The 26300-nt window shown below is 42.5% G+C and overlaps 1 protein-coding gene across 3 annotated transcripts in view; it reads left to right on the top strand.

The window, feature by feature from the left end:
• BANP (BTG3 associated nuclear protein) overlaps positions 1–26300 on the top strand; it is a 151936-nt gene that overhangs the window by 74218 nt on the left and 51418 nt on the right. The window contains exons 9-11 of one of the 3 annotated variants that reach the window (XM_035118178.3): positions 6364–6494; positions 10722–10784; positions 13498–13542. In XM_035118178.3, the coding sequence (XP_034974069.1) occupies positions 6364–6494; positions 10722–10784; positions 13498–13542 (239 nt within the window). Of the gene's footprint in view, positions 1–6363; positions 6495–8956; positions 9153–10712; positions 10785–13497; positions 13543–26300 lie in introns of those variants that run through there. The other 2 variants (XM_088670995.1, XM_035118181.3) reach the window with 2 other exon arrangements.

Raw genomic sequence — 26300 nt, 5'->3', positions numbered from 1 at the left:
AAAGAAGCTGGGAGAATAGAAGAGGACGCCTTCACCCCGGTATGGCTCCCCTTCATCACACACACAGCCCAACAAGACAATGACAAAAATCTACTGATAGCATACAAATCAGTACGGCTAACCTGATCCAAAACACCCACCCACCCCACTCACACATGAAAACAAAGACCACCACAGCTAACGACAAATGCACAACCACACCCTAGGCCAACCCCAATCTCTCTCACCACCAAAAGAACACAAGCAAATAAAAGAGAACCTGCACAAGCAACGCTGACATAAAACCCTACATATATTAAGTAAAATAGAAACATCACCACCCGATCCCACTCCCACCCACCCCCAATCCACCTCGTTCCCCCTCTTTCTTCCCAGTGTATCAACAAATGAAACTGATTTGCAAAAATGATACATGTAAAAATATGAGAGAGAAACACGGCACTTTGTAAATCAAGAAATTTTTTAATAAAAATACTTCAAAAGAAGCAGAAGCAGAAGCTGGGAGCACTTGAGAAACCATGTGACGGGTACTCCCTGCATTAAATAATGTATGGGTGCACCCGTGTGATCGAAGCACACTTTTTTCAGGTGCACAGTCCTGGATTCCATCCCTAGCCATTGCTGCTGGAGGATCCCAGGGTTACATAAGACCAGGCATCCCCAAACTGTGGCCCTCCAGATGTTTTGGCCTACAACGCCCATGATCCCTAGCTAACAGGACCAGTGGTCAGGGATGATGGGAATTGTAGTCCAAAACATCTGGAGGGCTGAAGTTTGGGGATGCCTGCATAAGACCTTGGAGAGCTGCTGCAGTTAGATTAGACAACACTGGGCTAGACATGCCAATGATCTGACTCAGTATAAACAGTGCCAGTGTTCTGTTATACTCCACTTCAGAACAAAATTTGCCTGCCTTACTCAGTTGGTAAGGCTGCTGTTGACTCTCCTCTTTAGGGCCCATGCTTTTATCTTCCAGCCAACAAACTTGTCTTTCTGATGCTCACACAAGATAAGGGGGGTGGTGATGGCTGAGTATAGTAGTAGCATTTACTTTCTGTGACCAGTTTTGGTATGGAAAATAGTTGTTGAAACAAGAAATGTTTTGGAAATCTCACTCGACCCCTGAAAATGAGCTTGCAGGAGAACAAAAGAAATGGTAGCGATCCAGTTCACAGAACAATTTTAAATCCAATACATAAATAAAAGCAATAAATAAAAAATAGTTATTCTGACTGTTTCTCTTGATGTGGAGGGATGGCTGGATTGGGCTCTAACCAAATGGGCCCCCTGCCATGATTTTAATGGTCTGCTGCTGCCCTATTGTGTAAAGGGGGCCTAGTTTGCTCTTTCATCAGACTCTAAATGATCTCTAGCTTGGAACAGCTCTATCCTGTTGACTGGCAGAAAGGAGGATATATGCAAAAAGAATGTACTTAAAGGGATGATGGCAAATCTGACAGCACGAAGCCTGATTCTCAGACCTATAAGACTTTTCAGTACAGTACAGAATCCCCGTGTTCTTTCATTCCAAAGGAACAGCCATGTTAACCTTTATGATGCAGCAGGACTTGCTTTTTAAATCCTGTCCTGTATGGCTGATAGACATGTGGCAGATTGAGTAACAAAGTGTAGGACTGCTTCCATACACTTATACCAAGCTTAAAGGTAAAGGTAAAGGGACCCCTGACCATTAGGACCAGTCGTGACCGACTCTGGGGTTGCACGCTCATCTCACATTATTGGCCGAGGGAGCAGGTGTATAGCTTCCAGGTCATGTGGCCAGCATGACAAAGCCGCTTCTGGCAAACCAGAGCAGCACATGGAAACGCCGTTTACCTTCCCGCTGTAGCGGTTCCTATTTATCTACTTGCATTTTGATGTGCTTTCGAACTGCTAGGTTGGCAGGAGCTGGGACCAAGCAACGGGAGCTCACCCCGTCACAGGGATTCGAACCGCCGACCTTCTGATCAGCAAGCCCTAGGCTCAGTGGTTTAACCACAGCGCCACCTGGGTCCCCACATACCAAGCTTAGTTTTGGCTATATTGATCCCAATTGGCAGCCATCAATCATTGAACTAAATTGAAGAAAAGCTAATGTGCAATTTCAGGCAGAAAATGCCCAATGAAAATAACGCAACTCCCCACCCTCCTTGCTGTCATGTCCTTCCTCCACCCACCCCACAAGATGTTTATTAAGGTTGCTCTCTGTTTAACTGACTGAGCAAGTTTACAACTGTCACAAGATTTACTAGTTTATTCTCATAGTAACCAGAGCTGGGCTACCCCCTGCTCGCCCATTTCTTTTGGCACAGTTGCTCTAAAAATATTGCTTTTTGTGCTGGAGGTATTGATTACTGTGGTTTGGGCTGTGTTCCTCAGAATCAGGCTTCTAGCTTCTGCCTTTCTGTGTGTTTTAGTTTTGTGTTTTTCCTGATGGGGGTGGCAAGAGAGGCTGCTGGAATTATTTCACCAGGTACCGTTTCCAATAGCTCATTTTTAAGTGCCAGGAACAGGGCTTGGATTTGGGGTGCTGCTTTCTTCTCCATCTTAAAATTTGCTGTTGCAGGCACCCCCAGTTAGTGAGATGTGCTCCCCTCCCACCCAAATTAAAATGGGAGGTACTTTTACCTCCGTAAAAAAGTGAGGGAGTATAGACCTCTCCCCTGGTGCCTATATGTGAGATCCTGTGCTAGGAATGCTACCTTCAAGGGCTGATAATTCTGCAGCATGAAGAGTAATTGAATGACCCAGTCACACCAAATGCACCAGACCCTCCAAGTGTCCCTATTTTCCAGGGGCAGTTCTAGATTTACAAAAGCCATCACAGTTCCTGATTTGATCCCAGAATGACCCTCTTTTCCTTACAGGTAGGTAGCTGTGTTGGTCTGACATAGTTGAAACAAAATAAAAAAATTCCTTCCAGCAGCACCTTAGAGACCAACTAAGTTTGTCATTGGTATGAGCTTTCATGTGCATGCACACAAGAGGTGTGCATGCACATGAAAGCTCATACCAATGACAAACTTAGTTGGTCTCTAAGGTGCTGCTGGAAGGAAGAATTTTTATTTTGTGTCCTCTGTTCCTTAGGCCGTCCCTATTTTCATAAGAGAAATGTTGGAGGGTAAGAGATTCAGCATATAAACCCACTGACAGTGGAAGCTTCTTGAAAGGAGACAAGACTGGAGGAAGTGCTTAGATTGAGTCACAGTGGGCAGCCCGGACTCAGAGTCTTTAGTGATTTTCCTAGCACACTTGTGTGCCCCTGTAGAAACGGCAGAAATAACTGCTAAAGGTTAAAGAAGACTGCAATGCCTTAGGGCAGGCTTTTATTTGAGCCATCACCTGATCACTTTTCGTCAGCCTGAGGATCACAAGAGTCAGGCTGTTGCTACAACTCTGTTTCCTTCTTTAACATAGAGGCAGGGTTACAAGGGAGCAGGATGAAGTGACATCAGTGAGTGGAGGAACCTGGGGCAGTCTGCGGGAAGGCAGATGAAGGGCAAGCTGGTGGCAGTTCTTTTGCTAAATCCATTTTTATAAAACATCTGTGTGAATGGAGCTGAACTGCCAGCTAGGACTCATTTTTGCAGCTGAAGACACATAAGTCAGCTATGTACAAAGCTGCTCTTGGTCCAAGAAACCAACTTTACCCGTTTACTAAGAGGAGATGACTTTGAACAGACGTGGGGTTTGCCATGATTTTGAGCAGCTGATTAATATCAGATGGTCTTGGGAAGACAACTTCTGACCTTTTAGATTTTATGGGGTTCTTTCAGCCCCTACATAAGCCTTTAGAATGATTAGGCCTAGATTATTTTAAGAGGCAATGAAGAAATGGAAAAATGGAAAAAGCTATGTGGCAACAGCCAGAGGTTTCGTCTTTGGGGTGAAGAATGTTCATATGTTCACAGTTTGAAAGCTAAAAACACTCACTTTTGAAACAGTTACAAACTACTTTTGTCTGACAAATCTTCCTGTTCTGACTTTTGAAGGAGGTGTACCTTTTGGAGACAGGCCACAGAAGTGTGTCTATATCTACATGAATATTTTTCCTAAATGTTTAAAACTAGCTTGATGAGTATCATTTTTTAAATGAAACAAAATATCTTTACCCTGGCTTAGTTCTTCTAATTCATTGGGGCCCTTGTTTTGAAATGAGAATATTTTAAAGAAATCTGACATTGCAGTTTTTGTCTCTACTTTGTTATCCTCTATCTGTAGAAATTCAGGACCTACCGTAGTTTGCTGAAGGGCTGTTTGATTTTTGGCTGTCCCAACACTTTCCTGGAAAGAAGGATGCTGCAGATATAAAGCTTGTTACCTGCATTGCCACAACAGTGTTCAGTTGGGTTTTTTTTGACACTGGCCCAATGTAATTTCTGTTTTATAAACAGCATATTAGAATGTTTTAAATACAACAGCTCAGCTGCAGAGTCTCCTCCAAGCCATGGATTTTTCAGTATATCAAAGCCGCAAAAGAGAGGACAGATTGCTTACATTTTGACGATCCATAACTATGGATGCGTCCCTTCCATTCAAGCTGCCTGCAGCATTCATATTCCTTTTTATGTTGAAAATACATAAATTTTATTTCTGCTTAGTCTCATTGTGGTGGTGCATCCAGCAATTATGCATGACTGATGATTTTAGGGTTTAGATATGGATAAATCCTCTCTTTCCCTTTTCTATCTAGGGCCATGACATTGCTGCCAGATGCTGAAATTCTGTTTATAAGCAAACTTGCTTCTTTAGAGATGTAGTTGTGAATGCATGACTTTTGTTTTAGTGTTATGTTTGCGGCATTCACCACTACACTACTTTTACCCAGGGGATGTGAAAATAGTGTTTAAACATCTGTAGAGAAGCAGCTGGCCAGCAACAAATATGGGTCTCTTTGTGTTGTTCCATTACAAACAACTTTCAGTGCTGCTTTAATGTGCTGTAGGTCTTGTTACTCAAGCACTTTCATGGATTAATGGGACATTTCAGGTCGGTAAGTAAACCTGTTGGGGGTCTCTTTTCTCAAGAGCACAGCACCACCAAAAACTGCAGTTTGAACATGGGGAGGGAGCTAGCTTGATGCTGAGGATAGCTCCATTGTCTGGCTCACACTCATCAAAATAAAAACAATGGCTTAAAATGGCATTATAAAACTCAAAACAGGCTCTGCTGGTAAATCCAATTTAGAAATATACTTCTAAAATGTAGTCTCATGTCCTGCCACCAATATATGTTTGCCCAAACAGGAAATACTTGCTTTTGGAAGATGCCTGCTGGAGCATTGCAGCTCCATTGCTTAATTTTAATGGCATCTGTTTGGTGCATAAATAGCATGACTTAGTATGCTCTTCTGCATTGTTTTGGTAGACTTCAGGTTTTGAGGAACTTACTCACACATTTGTGTACATGTATACTGTACACACACACAGAGAGAGAGAGACACAGAGAGAGAGATGCATGTAGTTATGGGACTTCCCCACAGTGCAATTCCACGCTGCTGCAGAATGTAGTTCTGAGATAGTAGTAAGTGAATGTAACGTGGAAACATATTCTTACATGGATTTAGAAACACAGGGGATCTGACCATCTCTTTTTATTTTGGAATCACTAACAGATTTAGAACTCCTTTTTTAATAAAAATGAGGAGTCTAATAGGTAATATGTCCCAGAAGCTACTTGAAAGCACCTCCTGCTTTGCATGTAGGTGATGCGTTCCCTTCGCTTCAGCAGTATTAAATAATTGGGTACTTCCAAACTGGCAATCATTTTATGAGTGCGGCACTTTTTAATGCTATCCTTCAGTTGTGTTGTGAGTTTGACACCTATTGGGAGGAGGGAAAAGTGGGAACATTTGAGATTATAGATTTGGACATGCAGACTGGCCAGCTGTTAAGTTGTAGGGTGGGTTTGAACGGCATATTGGAAACATGAAGTCACAACTGGATGGACTCAAAGTAATCAGTGCATTGAAAAAAGGGGGGGAAATAAAACTTACTTTCCAAATTGGAAACTATGTTAATTAATCTGGAACCATTCATAGGTTAATAAAGCAGAGCTGGTAGAAACGTGAACATCTGGAAAGTATAAGTTTATGCAGCTGGGCGAAAAGGTGCCTTATAATCTTTTATCTCTCCAGGAAGTGTTTTACTCAATCAGTCAGTCTATCAGACATCATCGGCTCTACACATTTTGGTTAGCCCTTTTCATTACAGATGAAGGATCAATCCCTTTCTTTTAACTGCAGTTCTAGAATGACCAACAGCACCTTCCTCATTCTGCTTCCCTGCAGTTCCCAAGTGTTCTTAATGGCCACAAGCAGACGGATTTCTAATGAATAATGCTGAGCTTTGGTTTGTTTTCCAGAGAGTGCTCAGAGTACCACATCGGCACCGAATGAAATTCAGGCCAACCAGCCACAAGCGCTTCACTACGCCCTGGCCAATGCCCAGCAAGTCCAGATACACCAGATAGGAGAAGATGGCCAAGTCCAAGTAGTATGTACTCATTCTTTACAATCTCTTCTCGTCTCTTAAGCAGCTTTCAGTTTTATGTACTTGCAGCTTAGTTTCAACTTTTCCTTGCTTCCAAAAATACGTTTTTTTTGTTTTGTTTTTAAATAAAGTATATTCTGCTGCTAGTTGTACGCATGCAAAATATAGGTGCACCACTGATATGAATAACTAGTGATTTTGTGTAGATATATGAATTTGCATGGAAATGATCACCTACACTTTCCAGTTCTTCCTTCCACATTCAGGGCACAATCACAGGGGATTATGCATTTGCACCCCTAGCCCCTGAAGTACTAGCAGTCTGGAAATCCATTTTAGATTCATTTAGCCTCATTTTTTCCAAAGTGTGTTCTGAAGCATTTTTCAACATCTGTTAGCTGAATTCCTTACATGTGTATCCATTTAAATTCATGTATATAAGCAAAGCTTATAAACATTGACATTAAATTCTTCTTTCAAAAAGTTTAAATAAAGTTAACACTTTGACCCAAAACCCACAGAAGACAGGAAGTTTAAAAGTTAAGCATGACACTCTTGCCATTACTCAAGCTTTTGTGTTTCTTTTTTTAAAAAAATGATTGTGCTGGTGGGCCATGGAAAAGCTTGCATTGGCTTCTGTAGCTTTGCTTCATATCATTAAATCAAATGCAATGTTGCATGGAACTTAAATATGATCCCCACAGTTAGGTGGAGGGAATGCATACTTCTCCTACTGATATTTTCATAAGTTTCCAAGTAGTGCAGTTTTCTCCAGCAGTGGCGAATGTGATTGGCAGACAACTAGTTCTCTGCGGTTGGCTGAGTACTGCCCCTTCTAGGTCCAGCAGGAAAGCTTTCAGTCCTTGTCAATCCCACTTTAGTATAAAGCTAACAGGCCAGTTCAGTAATCCCCTCACTCATCCACCCTGAATATGCAAACTGCAGGGTGGTTTATCCATTTGTGTGACTTGGGGCTTTATTGTTGTCCACTATATTTACATGTGAGGATTTTTTTAAACACCACCACCACCACCACCACCACCTACTGCTTTTCTGTTTCTGTTTTGAAGTTCATTCATGCTCAGACCTGTGTTAGCAGCAGTGCTAGCAGCTCCACTTAGAACCAGAAGTGCCAACTTGCCCCCACAACCGTGGGTGCCAGGGGTCAGGGGTACTATGCAGCGTGCATGGTCCCGGCACCAAAATTGTGGGTGCCTGGGCCCTTCATGGGGAATTTTGTGGGTGCTCGGACACCCAGGGTCCCAGGGTCCCAAGGGAGCTGGCACCTATGCTTAGAGATGAGATGGCCACTTGTTTTCTGATGGCATAGAGCCTGTGGCAACATCTGAACCTGGTGGGAAGGTATGGAATATGAGTGGCTCACAGTGTGAGGAACATCCCTCAGGTGTGTAGTTTATGTGCAGCCATTTTGAATGAGGCTGGCCTTATATGTACGATGAGCCGCTTCAAAGGGCTGTACATTCTAGCCAGAAAATATTCAAGTTAATCCAGTACTTGAAATTGCTTGTACATCACAGCACTAAGAACTGGACTGGAGTATCTTCCCTCTGATTCTTTTACTTGTACAGAATATTTGAAGGTGTCCAAGATAACAAAATAGGTTTTGCACACATGAATGAACAAATGATTTGAATGAAGAAGACTTTTTTCACGCGTACCATGGAAAGCCCTTCTCCATGTCCGTCATGATCAACTGAGAATGTCCTATTGATTATTCCAGTTCTGTGCCATGTTCACATCTCAGGGATAAACTTGCCACCTTGAGCATCCTTGGATGGAAAACTGGAGTGTAAATTTACCATGTTGAATAATAAACAGACAAACAAACAAACAAACAATATGAAATGGTTGTGAAAAGGACCTCCCATTTAGTTTGTTGTTTTTCATAGCCGCCTATTCAGCTCATGACTATGGCACTGAGTGAGGATTAAAAACAAAGAACAGAAACACATTTTTCACCCTTGCTTGCTTCTCAGTGTAAACCACCCCTCAACATTGCTATTTTTGGGTGGGTGGAAGAAGAAACATACAGGTATGAAAACCTGCCTTTTCCCCACCTCCTAAGAAAGTTTTGTGTGACTTGTAAACAGCTTAATGAGATTAAAATAAAAAAACCAAACAAAAACAACCCAACCAAATGTTTTGAACATTTCCCCCTAGAAGCCAGTAAGAGCTTATCATTGTGAAGCGTATGCGATTTAATGTTGACATGGATTGGATCTGTGGTCTAATTTTACATACAGTTCCTATTGTCATTTTGATACTTTCGGCATGCTGCTTCTCCCTATAAATAGACAGTTTCCTTCCAAAGGAAATGAAACTGTTTGAAATAGAAGGGCCTGTGTTTCTTTGAAATTCATGTGCAATTGTTGGTACGTTATAATATAAGGAAGGCCTTTGACAAAATTCCACATGGATATCTTTAATCTTGGTTTCCTACACAGGCATGTGAAAATGAACACAAAAGACTTTTACAAACCAAAGTAGCAGCCAGTTTGCCAGCAGGTAAATTTCTCTTGCAAAGGGCCAGTCAGGATTTGGGAGGAAGTTTCTTTGCCTTCCTTGATCAATTCCCCCCCCCCTTTTAAATCAAGTGATATGCTTGATTTTATTGCCGAGGTAGTTGTACAGGTCAGTTACATATAGTAGCGATTTCTTTAATATATTAAAACTCTTCAGGCTAGATTCTCTGCAATTGTTATCTGGCACAACTTCAATAGAGAATGATTGGACAGCTGCCATTCTACACCAGTGGAAATGTTGTCCTTTAGTGTTTGTGGAAGGGGGTAGTGCTCTTCTCCTCTCCATACAGAGCAAAGGGCATAGACAATTCATCACATGAATACTGTGGAGGTAATTATTCAGTGATGGTGGCAGTGATCTTAAAGGGAAGCTTTCAAGTATACTTCTCACCCTGTGCCAAAGCCATGGTGTTCCTAGTGAGCATTGCTTTGTGATAATTCTTTGCGGGGTGGGAAATGCCTGGATGGTAACCAGGGTCATTTACAACATAGGGTTGGAAATACAAAACGTTGCAAACATTTAATTAATTAATTAATTAAAAAACCCGCATTCATATCTGGCTTTCGAAGAAATATCATGAGACTCTGCAGAACAATTAGACAATGGAAAAATGTGACAATAAAAACTGTATCAATAAAACAGCAAAACATAACTCTTGATTACAGTAGCCAAGGATGCCAGGAGCCGGTATTAACAGCCAGGCTAAGGCATGGGTGCTGTGTATCAGTATCAGTATCAAACTTTATTTCTGTCACATACCAGCATAAGATAAAACATACAGATAAACCAAACACACAAGATTTAAAACAGGTAAGGGATTAAAGCTAATGATTAAAAGGTGATTGTACCAGTAACTTAAAAAGATAAAAACAAGGACATATGGTTGAAAGTGACTTTAAGGGAGGGGACCATCTTTCTGTCCCTTTAAATAATCTGTCCTGTTTCTCAGCATCCTATTGCAATTAAAATGTTCATGAACATTCCATGGCACCTCTGTAGCTCAGCAAATGTCCAGTGGGTCTTAACCACAGCTTTATGTTTTATGCTTTCTATTTGTTTGGGAAGGTGGCTTTATTAAAACGACCTCTCTCTCTCGCTGTGTGTGTGTGTGTGTGTGTGTGTGTTTTGTTGGGACAGGGGTTGTTTCAGTATTGTCAAATCAACTGAGGGCCTGGGATCTATAACCTCTTGTTTTAATACAGTAATGGATACAGGATGACGTGTGTGTTCAAGTGCATGTCCAGTAGTCACATACTAGGAAAGGTCAGGATGTAGCTTATTCTCTCCTTATGGAGGGATGAAGCTTTCCTAAAGAGCTTGACCTTGTACTTCCCAAACAAGCTATGCCTCAGTGGATATTTTCCAGGCTCTATACCAGGGGTACAACTCTGAATTCTCTACAAGCATCTAAATTTTACTCTTCCTCTCACCACCAGAGTCAGAAAATCTCTAGATACTGAGAAAATAAAACCTTGGATAATTCAGTCATGTACCACCTAGGGCTCAGCAATCCCATCTGTACTTGAAATGGAATGCTGTAAAAGTGTGTGTGCAGCAAGTATTCCGAAACAAGATGCATTGACTTCTTCTGTGTCTGCTGAGTTGAGTTGCTTTGAGCCTATTGTATTCCTCTGATTTTGACTGATGCTTCTTGTGTTTCTTTCCCTCCGCTCATGGATCCCACAGGGTCACCTCCATATAGCCCAGGTGCCACAAGGAGAGCAGGTCCAGATCACGCAAGACAGCGAGGTGAGTCACAGACCGAGTGGCCAGTTGGACAAAACCTGTCCTGCAGTTGTAGTGACCCTACAATTCTTAGCATGGCTAACATGTTGATAGAGGGAGGCAACAAGGATGAGGTTAAACTTACAGCATTGTAAAGGAAAGCAGCACATTCCAGTCCTAGGCATGCACCATTGAAATGAAGATATGTAGGACATTGCATATGCCCTTAGTTTATTATTCCCACCCTTGGTTTCCAGCTGCATTAAAAACACAGCAGTATGAACCAAGGATCACATTCCACTTTATACATTTATATACACAGATCCACACTTCTTTATAATGTAATGTATGAGCATTCATGCAGGGGTTTCCTTTTCAGCTCAGTACACATGACTAGAAGCTGATCTGTATGTGTGTCTTCAGCTATTTTTGCTTAAAAGGTGAAAGTAGGAAAGTAGTGCCTGAAGCTGCTCTAAAACTATGTGTATTCAGAACTAGTCTGAAGCCATGGATAGCCTAATGATAGTTACTCTGGATCTCATGTGGTGCTGAGGAAACTCCAGAGAGGCTTTGTCTCTTGCGATGTTAACAAATTACGGGAAGAATCTGTTCCTGCACGCCCATATGACTTAAGAGGGAGTTGTCTTGGACATGAAGGAAAACAGGATCAGGTCCTTCTTTCATCCATGTGGATAGAAAACATCTGGATTGGAGTTTATTCCAGTTTATCCTCCATTCCTTTGGATGGAAGCAGAATAGTTGCTGACAGCATGAAAAGGATGACAACTGACTACCCCCCTCTTAGAGGAATACTCATTTTGCCTCTTACATGTGAAAAATCTATGGGAAATTACCTTTCCCCCTTTCCCCTTGCCTTGTTTCAGGCAGATTCTAAGAGCATAATTGCAGATTGCATAATGTCTTCCTGTGCTTCATTTCTTCCTTTATGCTTCTAGACCCAGAGGCTTATCCCAAAATCGGCTGCAGCATTTAGAATCTTTTGTAACTGATGTCTTTTGTGACTTCCATAATGGAGCCCCTGTTTGCCTGTGGAACTGAGTTTTGACAAAAAGAAGAGAAATATTACCAGACCTTTAGAAGGCATCTCAAGGCAGCCCTGTTTAGGGAAGCTTTTAATGTTTAATGGATTTCTGTATTTTAATGTTTGATGGATTTCTGTATTTTAGAATTTCTGTTTTGTTGGAAGCCGCCCAGAGTGGCTGGGGGAACCCGGCCAGATGGGCGGGGTATAAATAATAAATTATTATTATTATTATTATAAATAGCTGCTAGCTAGTAGAAATGACAACCCTAGTATAGCAGATATTGTATCCATTTAGGAGAGTTGCATTCTGTACCAGCCGAAGCTGTACCATATTACTCTACTAATTTTAAGGCTGATGGACATTTTGATTTTAGGTATGTCTGCATGTTTCCAAATCTGAGTAAATAAACAAAGAATGCTATTGTTTAAAAGCTAGAACAAACAAAAAAACACTACCGTATGTTGATCAGCCACGCTTTCCAGAGAATCATCAGCAGGACTTTGCATAGTTTGCAATGCATGAACAGAGAATTTCCTGTTGAGTATAGTTTATAGCACCCTGAAGTTCTCAATTTTTATTAAAAGCAACAATGAAGTTTCTAGCCCTCGTGGCTGCAAATAAAGTTCAAAAACATATGAAGAATGGCAGATAAAGCCTTAGAAAACAGAAGCAGTCCGAGTAGTTGTAATGTGAAGTTGCACTCCTTCTAACCTCCCCATAGCAGGTTCAAAAACTGAACACTTAATTCAGGCAGTGACAAAAGGCTGGTGCCTAAGATTACCCACTTTGGGGGGACATGCAGCTGTGTTTGGGAATAGTTGCTTAGAGCTGGGAGATTTGTGGTGGGTTTTTTAAAAAGTATTTTAATTTTCATTGACTACCAAATGGTTGGGAGGAGAGATGGGCTATGGCAGAATAGAGATCCATAAGAGAATGAGCGGGATGGGAAATCAAGAATTTAAAATTGCATTTAAAAATGTTGTATAATACCACTGTAGGGACCTGATAGTTGAAAAGTGAGTAGGACCTAAATAAATAAATCAGCTCATTTGCTTAGTTTATTTAGATGCACCATTTTTGGTGCAGAATATAGACATTTATAGCCATTAGCCCTGTCCATGGGTAGGATAAAAAGGTAAAGGGACCTCTGACAATTAGGTCCAGTCGTCACTGACTTTGGGGTTGCGGCGCTCATCTCGCTCTATTGGCCGAGGGAGCCGGCGTACTGCTTCCAGGTCATGTGGCCAGCGTGACAAAGCCACTTCTGGCAAACCAGAGCAGCACATGGAAACGCTGTTTACCTTCCCGCCGGAGCAGTACCTATTTATCTACTTGCACTTTGATGTGCTTTCGAACTGCTAGGTTGGCAGGAGGTGGGACTGAGCAATGGGAGCTCACCCCGTCTCAGGGATTCGAACCGCCAACCTTCTGATCGGCAAGCCCTAGGCTCTGTGGTTTAGACCACAGCGTCCCCCGCGTCCCCATGGGTAGGATAGCTTTGTGTATATAAAACAAGGGTTTTATATGGTTCTTTATGCCAGGCACGATAATTCACTTCTAAAACTGAGTGAATTTCCTTAAGTAAAGTAATGAAGAACACTAATAAGGTATAGAAATGTGCCCTTTTTGCAGTTCTGCCTTCCTCTTAATTCCTGGCTTACATTTAATGTATAATTTTATTTTTTCCCCAGGGTAACTTGCAGATACATCAGGTTCATGTCGGACAAGATGGCCAGGTAGGGATTCACCTCTTGAATGAACTTCTAAGAAGCATTTGTGATCTTGTTGGTGGGAAGCACACTTTTCCTGCATCCTTCTGAAACTAGGCAGTGTTTTTTTAATGTAAACAAATTTGTAATCCAGCTTGTAGCAAATGTGCTTGTCTGACATCCTTCTGTCAGTATATCTTAAAACTTCATTGAGTGCTGGTTGCCCTGGTGTGGTGCTGAATGGAAAGGATGTTCCTCCTTCCTTATCATGGGCTGTCAGCATGGCCAGATGTGATCAACAAACTCTCCAGACATGGGGATGTTTGATGCTCAGTGATAACAGACACTTGACTTTAATCACCATCGTGAGAAAGAGAAGCTTTTCCATATCTGCTTTCATTTATTTCAGTAACTGCAAACTTTTTCCTGCAATTCTCAGATGCTTGGGGATATGGTTAGGGATTCTGCACATGCTCAAACAGCTCTCTTCTTACTGTTTTATATGTCCCAGAGCAGTTCTATGACTGTGGTGAGTCTTTTTACCAAGGGAACTTCCAGTCAATAGCCTACAGTATGAACATACCCCCACAAGGACCTTTGAACCTAGTCCATCAAACTATAATGTGCAGAATTGTCTTAAGATCACGCAGATGTGTGGCACAAGGTGCTAGAAAATCTTACCTAGGAAATATTAACCCAGAGAAAAGATAGCCAAGCTCCAGTCTGCAGAAGCGCTTGTAGTATCAGCTTCTCTGGTGTCACCAGTTGTGTGTCGTCCTCCCCCACTCTCTTCTCCCTCCCCACCCCCCACCCCCGCGCGCCCTTGTAATTTTTTTTGTCCTGGTAGTTGCTTTGGATTTAGGTCTTGTTTTTCTGGCATGATAGTCCATGGAACCAACAAAATCCTGCCAAAAAGAACTAACTCTACCTCCACATGTGTTCTATTAGCTCAACGTTTCATATTTCAGTGCACGTTTAATAGAAATACCAAACTGCAGAAATAATTAAACATCGTATTTTAGCTAATGGAGTGTATACAAGTCTTCAGAACAATGGGAGGGTTCAGTTCTTGGCAACAGATATAGATTCTCCCAGAGGTTTCCTCATTGTCTGTCTTTGTTCTTGTTTGACCTCCATCTACTCTCCTGCTGCTGCCCTCCTCACTCTTCTTCCTAATGCTAAACTTCAGGGAGTGACCAGGCCCCACAGGTATTGGATGTGTCCATCCTACACAAGGCATGTGGAGATAAGCCCTCAATGTCCTGTGCAAGGAGGAGAGCAGAGCATGTTAAGAAATGCGTTCAACTTTTTTCCTTTGCCATTTACTTTGTGCAGCCCAGCAACAGCCCACCTCTTCCAATAACAGAAAAATTTAGCATGACTCTAGAAAAATAGAAGTTGGCTAAAGACATTAGATTGCTCACAAATTCTGGCTTTTCAGAAATTGCAAATCAATGGTAGGGAGACTTCATCCCCAACGGAGCACTCTTCCATTGTCTCTGAGACAGATGGATGCCAGCCAGCCAGCCAGCCAGCCAACGAACCAATCAGATTTAGTGAGCTCCACCCCTTCAATCTTGAGCAAGAGGTGGAACCTGCATAGAACTTCCAAAAGGTTTCCTGAGAGCAGGGAGAATAGGGAAGAGAAAAACTTGTTGAAACTGTGTGTCTGGTGTTCCTAGATGGAAGTGCTGAGTGCTTTGAAAAAGATCCCCTTTCGTGGTGTTTGAGGATGTATTGATGCCGGGTGTGTGAATGAGAGAGAGTGTGTGCAAAAGCGAAAGAGAGCATGTGAAGTGGTGATGCATCACCTTAGTTTCTCAGCACTCGCAGTGTGGGGTGGGGATGAGCAAGAGTGAGAGAGCATGGAAAGGTACTGTCTCATTTACTTCCCTCATGCAGCTCCCAGCAGGATACAGCCTCTAAGGCAGAGCTTTGCAAACTTCATGTTGGTGACACACTTTTTAGACATGCATCTTTTTGTGACACAGTAATTCAGTTTTACTACCAAACTGGAGGTTAAACTAACCCCTTTCCAGCCCTGGGAGGAGCATGCGGAGCGTTTGTGCAACACACCTACACACTGCAGCTGACACACTAACGTGTCGCGACACACAGTTTGGAAAGCTCTGCTCTACGCTACAGGAATACACACTTGATGCGAGGTGGGGTGGGGAAATTTTTCCACCCTGCTGTAAACAGCCTGCTGTTAGCATGCAAATAAATGGGAAATCTGGTTGCAGAATCTGATCTTCCTACTCTCTGAATTTAGACTCCTTTTCTTCAGAATTAGGAAATGCTTTGGTAGAAGTTTCACAGGCCTTTGTTACCCTTGAAAGACTGGTAAAGTGTTAGCTTATATACCGATCCTGGGCAAAATGTATTGACAAGCCTTGCTAAAATAGCTGCTTGTGGTGCCATAACAGATGCATGCCCCTCTGCAACCTCTTGTTCATTTTAAGGAGGCTTCTGCAGGAGAAGTGCCCAGATGATAATTGTCCCTGATGTCAGACTGTGAGGTCTGTGACATTTGGGTCTTCCTGCTGCACACAAGAGCTGAATTTACAGCATCTGTTCCCAGCATGATCTGCCATAGGAAGCTGAACAGTTGCTATGTGAAGTGCAGTGTGGATGAGTTAGTGTGTTCTAGTGACCTCACAGCCGTATCTGGAACATCCCAATGCAGTTATCTGTGGGAGGACAATCTGTACATCTTAGGGGAAGACTAAAGGGAAAAAACAAGGGGCCCACAAAGGATGTCTATTTTCTTTGCCAGTCGCTGCACTCTAGAAGCTGTTTCTTTGCAATTAGCTTATGCCAAGAGGCAAATTTGCTTGTTCACAGAGAGATCCAACTATTCACAGAAAAGTCTCAAACCAGCCCTGTATTTACATTAGTTTTTCATGATATGTGTCGCCTTCCTTCTCTTCAAATTATACTGATTGCATCTTGCATTTGATTCGTATCGAAGAGGCATCTCATTGGTTAGAGTTTGTTTAATATCTAACTTTATCCTATTATAGCAAGCTTGTTGCAGCTGTTGAAATACACACACACACACACACACCAGCCTCACACTGTCATTTTTTAAAAATGAGACTTGCTTTGACTGACCAAGTTTAACATAACCAGTCCATGGGCTAGGAATATCTCCCTGGTTCAAAAAGAAAGCAAAAGCAAAACAGCCTTCGTTTTTCTCGTTCTAGTAGCTTTCTGGCTTAATATATATGTTTTATTTTTCTGTTTGTGCAATGGTATATGGCTTCCAGGATTAAATCAATGTCCTACACAGGAATAAAAAACAACCAAACAACCAAACCCCCTGTGGCAAATACGGGTATTGGTCTTAACTGCAGAGTTGATCAGCACATGAAAAGTGTAAACTATTGCCTACTCTGTTTACACTGTTCCTGCTTAATTCAGAGATCACTTTACTCCACCCCAAACTCCTTCAGCTACCGTGTTTCCCCCTTTTTAATACGTAGTCAAAAAGTAAGCCATGGCAGGGTTTTTAATCATTTGAGAAATGTAAGACGTACCCCGAAAATAAGACATACTTCCGTGACATGCAGAGCAAGACCACCAAGCGCCCCAGCCAGCTAGCGGGACCCAGCATGCCGGCCGCAACAGGAGAAGGAAGCCTGCCGGGTTGGGTCAGTGCCCGGAAGCGGTGGCTCCTGCTGCAGCGCCGATAAAGCGTGCAGCAGTGCCGCACGGAGCACCAAGGGCACAAGCCAGCAGGACCCAGCTCCTGCAATGCCGGCCCTGGCAGGAGGAGGAAGCCTGCCAGGTCGGGTTGGCGCTCGGAAGCAGCAGCAGCGCTGACAAAGCGCGAAGCAGCGCCGCACTCTGTGTGTGCGTGTCCGTTTATCTTTCTGTGTGTGTGCGCGTCTCTCTCTCCCTCTCTCTCTCTCTCTCTCTGGTTGGCGCTCGGACAAAGCGCGAAGCAGCGCCACACACTCTCTGTGTGTGCGTGTCCGTTTCTCTTTCTCTCTGTGTGTGTGCGCGTCTCTCTCTCTCTCTCTCTTCCCCCTGTGTGCGCGTCTGTCTCTCTCTGTATGCTTGCGATCGCGTCTCTCTCCCCGCCCCCAGGACAGAAAAAAGGTGCCGCACAGGTTCCTCTTCGGCTCGTCATTCAGCCACCCCGGCCTCCTTGCCGAGAGCTGATGCCGCTCCCCTCACCCTCCTTCTCTTTCCCCCCTCCCTTCCCTTCCTTCCGTCGGTCCGTCAGTTGGGGTTGCGCGCGCCAGAGGCGCAGACCCAAGCCTCGTCCCCCTCGCGTTTCCCTCACGAGTGTCTCGGAGCGCGACGGGTCCCGGCCTCCCTCCTCATTCCCCGGCCGGTGTGAGAGAGCCCAGGGAGCAGCCTCTATACCTCCGCGTACGCACACACCCGGCCGCCTCCTCTGAAGCCATGGCGGCGAGCGCCAAGCCGAAGCAGGAGGAGAAGCAGTCCCACCTACACCGACATGACGATGGGCAGCTTTGTGTATACCTCCTGCTCCGGCATCCTACGAGGTTTAAATCCACCTCACAGAGTGAAGTCCCCCCCCCCCTGTGCACGTCTGTCTCCTCTGCTGAGAAGCCTCCAAGGAAGGAGAACCCTTGACTCAGGATGGGGAGGAGGGGAAAGGGAGAGAATAGAAGAGGCAGAAAATGTGCACGGAAGAGAGCTCCGAGCGTCCTGAGCCAGTGGGACCCAGTTGTGCCGGCACACACACACAAAAAAGACACCCCCTGAAAATAAGCCACCGTGTTTTTTTTTGAGGAAAAAAAGTTGTAAGACGGTGTCTTAAAAAAGGGGAAACACGGTACAGAGCCTCTGATTTAAAAATACCTGTTGTGCTCCTTTTTATTTTAGTATTCCATTTAATATTTTATTTTAATAAAAGGCTTTGTCTTTCTCTTTCCCCCTGCCCCGGATGACATGTTATGTGTCCCATGAATAGCCAGGTTTGAATAGGACACAAATGTATTCTCCTTCAGAACTGAAAAAGTTTTCAAATCCCTGGCAGCCAACATCACATTTTTAGATGCCAGCTCTACAAAGGGTTGATCAATTATTTTTAACCTCTACATGCCAGACCCAAACCTCTAGGCAGTAGGGTTTTTTCTTCTTCCCTGTTCTCAGGTGTTGTTCTACAGCTGGGATATTTAAAGATCTTCTTCTAGTCAGTCAGTGACTTTATATTGTTTTTCTGTAAACACTCCATTCAAAGCAGTTCACAGCAAAGCATGAAAACAAGAAACAAAAATAGAAATATAATGCATTATTAGCTGTAACTTGCCCTTATATAAGACAATTATTCAAAATGGTTTAATAATAAATATGCAATTAAAAACACCTCTATGTCAAAATAAATGATTAATGTTTAATTATTAGAAGAAAAACAATGAATACACCCTCTGACGTAGAAGCTTGTAGCAGGAGAGAGAGATCTTTTGAAGGTCTGCAAACGGAGACAGGGCCAATCCTCAGTCCCAAGTGATGCAGGTACAGGGAGCAACACTCACTGGCCTAGATGGTCAGAAGCTCCCCACTGACATGCTGGTCAGAGCTGGATTCAAGTTTGCCAAGGCCTGAACATCCTGCAGAACTGGTGCTGGAACTTTTTTATTTGGGCAAGAATTAGTGGCAGGAGATAAGGGAAGGCTTATATTTGCAGTATATTTTTCATATTTATATTTATTAGCACTTTTAGGCTACTCTTCTGTTCTCTAAAGACCTTCAAAGTGGCTTACAGGATAAGAACCAAGAAACCAGGTAACTAAACAATAACCAATACATCTACTTAAATATAAGCAAACAGCAGCAGCAGCAGCAGCAGAACAACTTGAAAAAAAAACCAGTTGCAACAACTAGCTAGGGATGTTGCAAATCATTCAAAGATTCAACAGAACAGACTTACATATACAGAGCAGGAGATTGCCTGTAGTATGGGGGGCTCATACAGATCTTCAAGCGGTGTGTGTGTGTGTGTGTGTGTGTTCTACAACTGGGCACTGCTAATGAAAATGTTTTGTCCAATGCCCCTACTAGCAGTACATCTGGCAGTGGTGGGAAGAAGGCCTCTCCATCCAAACCATACAGCTTGAAAGAGAGTGACCAACGTTTTGAGTTATGATGAATTGGCAGAAACCCCACACTCATTCAGACAGTGTAGAGCGATGCTGAAACTACTGAGCTCTTGTTAGCTTCCAGACGTTGGCTGAAACATGTGTTCTGTTTTTGTGAAATGTGCATATCTGTTCAGTGGAAGATTCTCCCTCATCAAGTGTGCAAATTTGTACATAAAAAGTGAAGCTTGTGAGAATTTGCTTCAGCTTGAAACATTGTATCATTTCAACTTTAAAAAGATTGCTGCTTGCTCTGATATCTTCTTGATCAGGCAGTTTAAATAAATGTATGCACAGCTTTCAAAGTGTTTTCTTCGTCAGATTATGAAACATAAGGTTGCTAAGCACCCAAATGTAATCCTTTTAATTCTCTTTTCTGGCAGCTCAAGTTTGGTTTCTCTCGGGATGCAATTAGGTGGGTGCTTTAAATATAGGCCAGTTCAGTAATTTTTGTTTTGTAAATACTATCTTGACACTCACTCGTGGGGATAGTCTTTTATTATAATGTAGGAATGTTAATAATGTTTCTTTTGTTTTGGCCTTTTGTGGCATCCATGCCAAAGAGCTGATTCTGCTGGAATCTCTCTCGCTCTCCTGGGCCCTTCTGTTATTTGCATGTGACCAACAGAGGGCAGTGCTAGTAAGATCTTTGTTGCACACTTTTCTAAAGGTTTGAAGAAACGGAGAGGAAACTGAGACACTGGACATCTCCTGCATCCTCTAACTCCGTGTTAGGGGGACACGCATTCAGAAGGTGGTTGTTCCAGCTCCTCCAATGCCAGAGGCTCTTTCGCTCTTTTGTGTACACAAAAACTGTTTGCCTGTTTCAGCACATCTGCTTTGAATAATCAAGGCGGAGAAACAAACAAGATTGTTAGGAGAAAAACAACAAATGAAAAACTAAACGCTGTGCAGCTGGAAACAAGAAACTGCTCGCCTTTTAAAGAAAAAAAATTGAAAAGGAGAAAAATTAGCGTCATTACTGGCAATTCGTTGATAAATGATTGCAAACAGCTTTTCCTGGATTTGCCCTAGTTCTTAGAAACTAAAATATTAATTTGAAGTGAAGAGCTTTAAAACAGTGTTCATAGGAGCTTACAGACAATTATTTTTTTGATGAAATCTTTTGCAGTTTTCATTCTTGAAAACAGTTTCCGCATAAACTTTAGTGGTTTTTAACTTTCCAAAATTGGGAGCTATCTTATCCCTATGTTCCTGGGATAAAGTATTCCAAATGGGCATCTCATTGGCACTCACTTTTTTCAGTGAATAATTTTGCAGTGTTTCCATGCAAACTTGGAACTCTTTGTGTGGAGCGGCTTTTTGTTTATTTCTCCATTTCAGGAAGGTGGAGCTTGGAGCTCTAAGGAAGCACAGAGCTTATAGGTTCCATCTCTTCCTGACTCAGAAACAGATCTTGATCCAGGCAGGTCCTTATGTGTGTTTCCTTCCAGCTCCTGCATAGCCCCACATCAGCTAGCCAGGAACTTCGTCAATAGCCCTGATGTTCCTGCCATGTTTTGCTGTCATTGCTGCAGCCCTGGGGGTCAATGAGAGTAAGAGCCAGCCCAAAACCCATGTGGCAGGATTTGTGCCTCTAGGGTACAGGCCATAACTCAGTGGCAAAGCACCCACTTTGCATGCAGAAGGTCCCTGGTTCTGTCTTCAGTATTTCCAGGCAGGACTGGAACCCTGGAGAGCTGCTGCCAAACAGTGCAGACAGTACTGCTCCAGATGGACCCAATGGTCTGATTCAATATAAAGCAGCTTTCTATGTTCCATGTTCTTTCCATCTGCTACTGAACTAGGTCTGCCACATTCTTCTTATTGAAAAACTGCTAAATACAGATACTATAAGGAGTAAGTGCCGCTGAACACAGTAGAACTTCAGTCTTTATATGTATAGGATTGAACTACATGTCTAAGATGTTATATCTTCATTGTAGTTAAGTAGTTTTGATTGATTATCAACTGGTCTTTTAACTGATTATTCAAATCAACACACAAACAAAATTTGTATATCTCCAAAAAATTAGTTTTGGTGCCTTGCTGACATATTGAAGGTAATGCAGAATAACATAAGCAAAATAACATAAGCAAAAGATTATTTCTCATTGTTAATGTGGGGTTTGTGCAGTAGTTAGTTAAGGGTGGATTGGTTCCTTGTTTTCCCAGCTTACTAGAACCTGAAGTTAATTGTTAAGTATATGATAAAGATATGCATCATTATCTTTTCTAAGTTGGGGGAAGCCATTGCTGAAAGAGCAGCCATTTAGCATTTTACAAATTGCTGAATCTACCAGTATTTACAGTTTAGGTTTTAGCAGTTTCTGTTTGAGCATTAAAATAGAACTATAACTGTGCCTCAACAGCGTAAGTTCTTTTTAAGTTTTATTTTCTTTTTTTAAGGCAAATTATGAAGGCATATCAGATGTACATAACTTCTGTCCAATTTTGCAAGGGAAGGTTGTTGCTGTCCTCCTTTTACATGCTATTTGTCATGGCAGAGAAAGCAGCAAAAAACTCTATCCACCAGTGAAGTTACTGCTTTGGAATAACAGCTCTGGGTGCTGTATAATGGCTTGTGATATTAAGTTGAATGTAAAATGTCTACTACAGGTTATAAAATTTGATGGCTGCTCTGCAAAATTGTTCATGCTTTAATGGGAAGGGTAAATGCTTAATACTGTGATTGTTATAAGTGTTCCAACACAAGAGAGTGAGTCACACTTCTGCAAATTAGGGCAGGTGCTGGTATTCAAGAGAATTTCAGCAGCTGGGCATACTATAAGCTCTCAGAAGTAAGCAGCAGGAATCGGTGTACTCTTCAGTCTGGAGTGTAGTTTGCTAAGTATGCTTAATGGCAGCTTCACCAGACACAATTCAAAGTAGGTTAAACACATTTAAAGTCCCTTGGAAATAAAATGAGGCTTTCAGCCCTTAACTACGTGTTAAAGCCCTGTTGATTACAATGGGAACTAAATTTGGTTTGATATTTATTTATTTGTGGGACTATCACCTGATTAAAGAAATATTGGTATATGAATCAAATAGAGTTTAATGAATCAGGTGCGTAATTATATCTGCCTAAGTTTGCACATGAGAAAACCATAGCTCTGAAGAAAAAGCTTTCTAAGTTTATTTTAAAGTAATGCATATGTGTGCCATAGCAGGCATTGTCTTAGATGTGTCTCCTTTTCTCTATCACATAAGGAGTCGATACCTTTTAAAAGATGGTGCATGTGCTGTGTTCATAAGTCTTTCTGTTAGAATCATTTTACAGATTTTTAAAATAGGCAGATTAATCAGTGGGTGCCTTTTCAGTCAACCAGAATGGTTTGTAACCTGTCAATCTAACTTGTTGCCATTAAGCATTATAACCATATTTACTGATCACTTGTCCCCTCCTGAAAGTGCAGAGTGGATTGCCATTTTAAAAGCAGAAAGTCCATTAGGATACTGTCATGCAGTTGAGCCTTACTTGCCCCCAACCAATCCACTCTCTGAATAGACATTCATGCTGCCTGACTGAGAAGATAAAAAAGTTCAGATGTATTACAGCCAGGACTGTATTGATAGGAAAGTGATACTTCCACACCCAATATGTGAAATATTTCAACCCATGCTGGCTGCTCTCTGGTAGGGTTGCCAGACTCAATAGAGGACAGGACTTCTGTGCCTTTTATTGCCCTGCTTTCTCTTGAGTCTGGAAACCTTAAAGAGAAACCAGCAGACCCTTTGCTTTGGAACTAAAACAAAGGGTCTGCTGGATTCTCTTTAAGGTTTCCAGACTCAAAAGAGAGCAGGGCAATTAAAGGCACAGAAGTCCTGTCCTCTATTGAGTCTGGCAACCCTACTCTCTGGCTGCCTGTGATCAGTGCTGGGCCAGTGTATTTCCTGCTGTAAGGGGCAAATATGAAAGTGTCATAAAGAGAAAAGCATCATCCCCATAAAATAGATGCACTCTATGCTTTATGAGACTGCCCAGAGTACATAGGAAGCTGCCCTATACCTGTACTGAGTCAGACCCTTGCCGCATATAGCTCAGTACTATCTACACTGACTAGCAGTGACTCTCCAGGGTTTTAGGCAGGGTTCTCTCCCAGCCCTACCTGGAGATGCCAAGGATTGAATCTGGGACACCTTCTGCATACAAAGCAGATGCTCTGCCACTGAGCCATGGCCCTTCCCAAATTGTAGAGGAAAGTTGTTGCTTCTACTGTTGTGGCAGCTAGTCGGAATAGATCAATGCCTTTTCTCTAAGAGTATCAGCTCTCTTTTTATCCATCTCTTTATATCTCAAGTAGTAGCATTCCTAGATCAGGACTACTGATTTTAACACCTCCAATTTTATAATTAAAATATTTTCCTAGATTTTATTCCCTCTACAATCTCTTACAAGAACAGCAGACATTCTTAGAATTCATTTAAGTCTACAGTCATACCTCAAGATACGTCTGCTTCATGTTGCGTCCTTTCAGGTTACGGACGCGCCGAACCCCGAAGTCCCAGGACGGGTTACTTCCGGGTTCGGCTCGTCCGTGACCTGCGCGCATGCGCAGAAGTGCAAAATCGCGCTTTGTGCATGCGCAGAAGTGCCACATTACTTCATGTGCGTGCACAGATGCGGCGCTTCATGTTGCGGCCTTTTCATGTTGTGAACGGGCCGCCAGAATGGATCCCGTTTGCAACATGAGGTACCGCTGTAATTCTTTATATTACCGTAGTCATTGTCACTTGAATGGTGATGTAATCTCACCCACATCCCATTTATTGGATTTAAAAAGATCCCAAAGTTTCCATCTTAATTTGTAACTGTTCCACACCATTAGTTTAACTGCCCGGTTAATTTAAGTTGCTATTTTTAATCTCATTAATCTTTAAACATGTATTGTATTTTAATGCCAATGCCATCCTGCTTTTAAGGAAACTTGACAGATGGAAGGAACTATTTTAGGAAGGAAGGTATTGAGCAAGTACAGTATTATTAACTTCACCTCCCCCAAAAAACTCTCTTATCCTTTCTTCCTGTATTATATCCTCATGTCCATCACTACTTTGTTTAGCTTAGTGCTGTTATGGCTCAGTAGCTAAGATGTCTGAGTCAGGAAGCCCCCAGTTCAAATTTTGCCCCAGCTACAAATCCCCAAAAAGGATCAAGGCAAGACATCTGAATTTTTTAAAGTGTTGTTTCTCTCCAAAATATCACTGTGATCCAAAGACTTGCAAGTTGGTTCTGCTGGCTTTGGTTTCAGATGTGCACGCACTAAGGGAAGTGTATAGGGGACAGCTTCTTCTTTTGAAATGAACAAGGGGTTCACCAGAGCTCCGCCATGCTCACTGAATCCTATACCATTTGTGGCACACATGGACAGTTTCATGGGACTCTACAGCTCATATCCTGCAGGTGCCTTCTTTGGATGAGGTTTCTGAGTGTCAGAGTCCATGGACTAGTCTCTGGTGGAGCAGAATGAGGTTTCTGGAAAAGGATAATTCCTCTGTCATATTTTTGGCGTTCTCCTAAGAGGATGGGTTGCTCCATTAAAATTCCTCTCACGCAGCCGGGAGTATTTACAGTGCTTTAAAGGATCTGTTCTTTACTTGGAGTATATTATGTTCTTTATTCACCCAAATCTTGTTTTAATATTGCTGTAAATGTAATAAGGAGAGATATGATAAGACAGGGTAATCTTTGAAAATGAAGGGGAAATATTTTTTCTTTGCTTTGAAAGGTGATGTCTGGGCCTAGACTTCATCTCATTACAATTTTTTTTTGTAATAAAAACTGTCCTCTGTGTGGAATAGCAATGATTACAAAGCTATCTTTCTAGGGAAATCTATCCCTAATCTATGGAAATAATTCTTTCTTTCTCTCTCCTTTTAAAAAAGCATTCTTCATTTGTGATTCTCTGATTATCTGATGAGAACTCTCCCTTAACACTTTTGCACTTGGCCACATGCTACCTTATTTTACCCATATAAAAATCTGAATCCCTGACCTTTCGCTTCTACTCCCCCTGATTCTAGCAACCTTTGTTGTCGTTTCTATATCTTTCCATGCAGTGCTTGCTAGAGCCTATAATCATGCTTCCTTTTATTTTCACATAAATGTGTACACTGTATTGTAATGCCCCAGTTTGGCTGGCTCTGAGCTGCTAGTAGCCTTTCAAAATGCAGAACCCCAGGGCTGGAGGGCTCCACCCTCTCCCATTAATTAGTGCTCTCCTAAAGAACCTTATGCATTGGTTTTCTCACGCCTGGTATATGTAGTGGGATTGATCCAAAGGCTGCTTTTTTCCAGCATCCATTGCTGAACAAATCACCCAGTTCCCTCCTTACAAGCAGAACTCTCAGTGAAAGGCAAGTCCCGCCTTTCATTGCTTTTACCAGGCTCAATTTGCTTTTCATTGAATGAGAGTGTGGCTCTGTGAGCATGAAAGCTTACAGCTGCGTGACAGGTAGAGGATGCAGGAAGGGCAGCAGACGGTGGCACAGAATTGGCACATGGTTGGCTTCCAGATTGTGATCTAAACGGCCGTGGTCCAGCATACCTGAAGGAACATCTCCACTCCCATCGTTCTGCCTGGATACTGAGGTCCAGCGCCGAGGGCCTTCTGGCGGTTCCCTTGCTACGAGAAGCCAAGTTACAGGGAACCAGGCAGAGGGCCT

Source organism: Zootoca vivipara, chromosome 6 (assembly GCF_965207765.1).
Source record: "Zootoca vivipara chromosome 6, rZooViv2.hap1.1, whole genome shotgun sequence".
In the NCBI taxonomy this organism is placed as follows: Eukaryota; Metazoa; Chordata; class Lepidosauria; order Squamata; family Lacertidae; genus Zootoca; species Zootoca vivipara.
The sequence above is the reverse complement of the archived record's forward strand: the minus strand, read 5'-3'. Positions and strand labels throughout refer to the sequence as shown.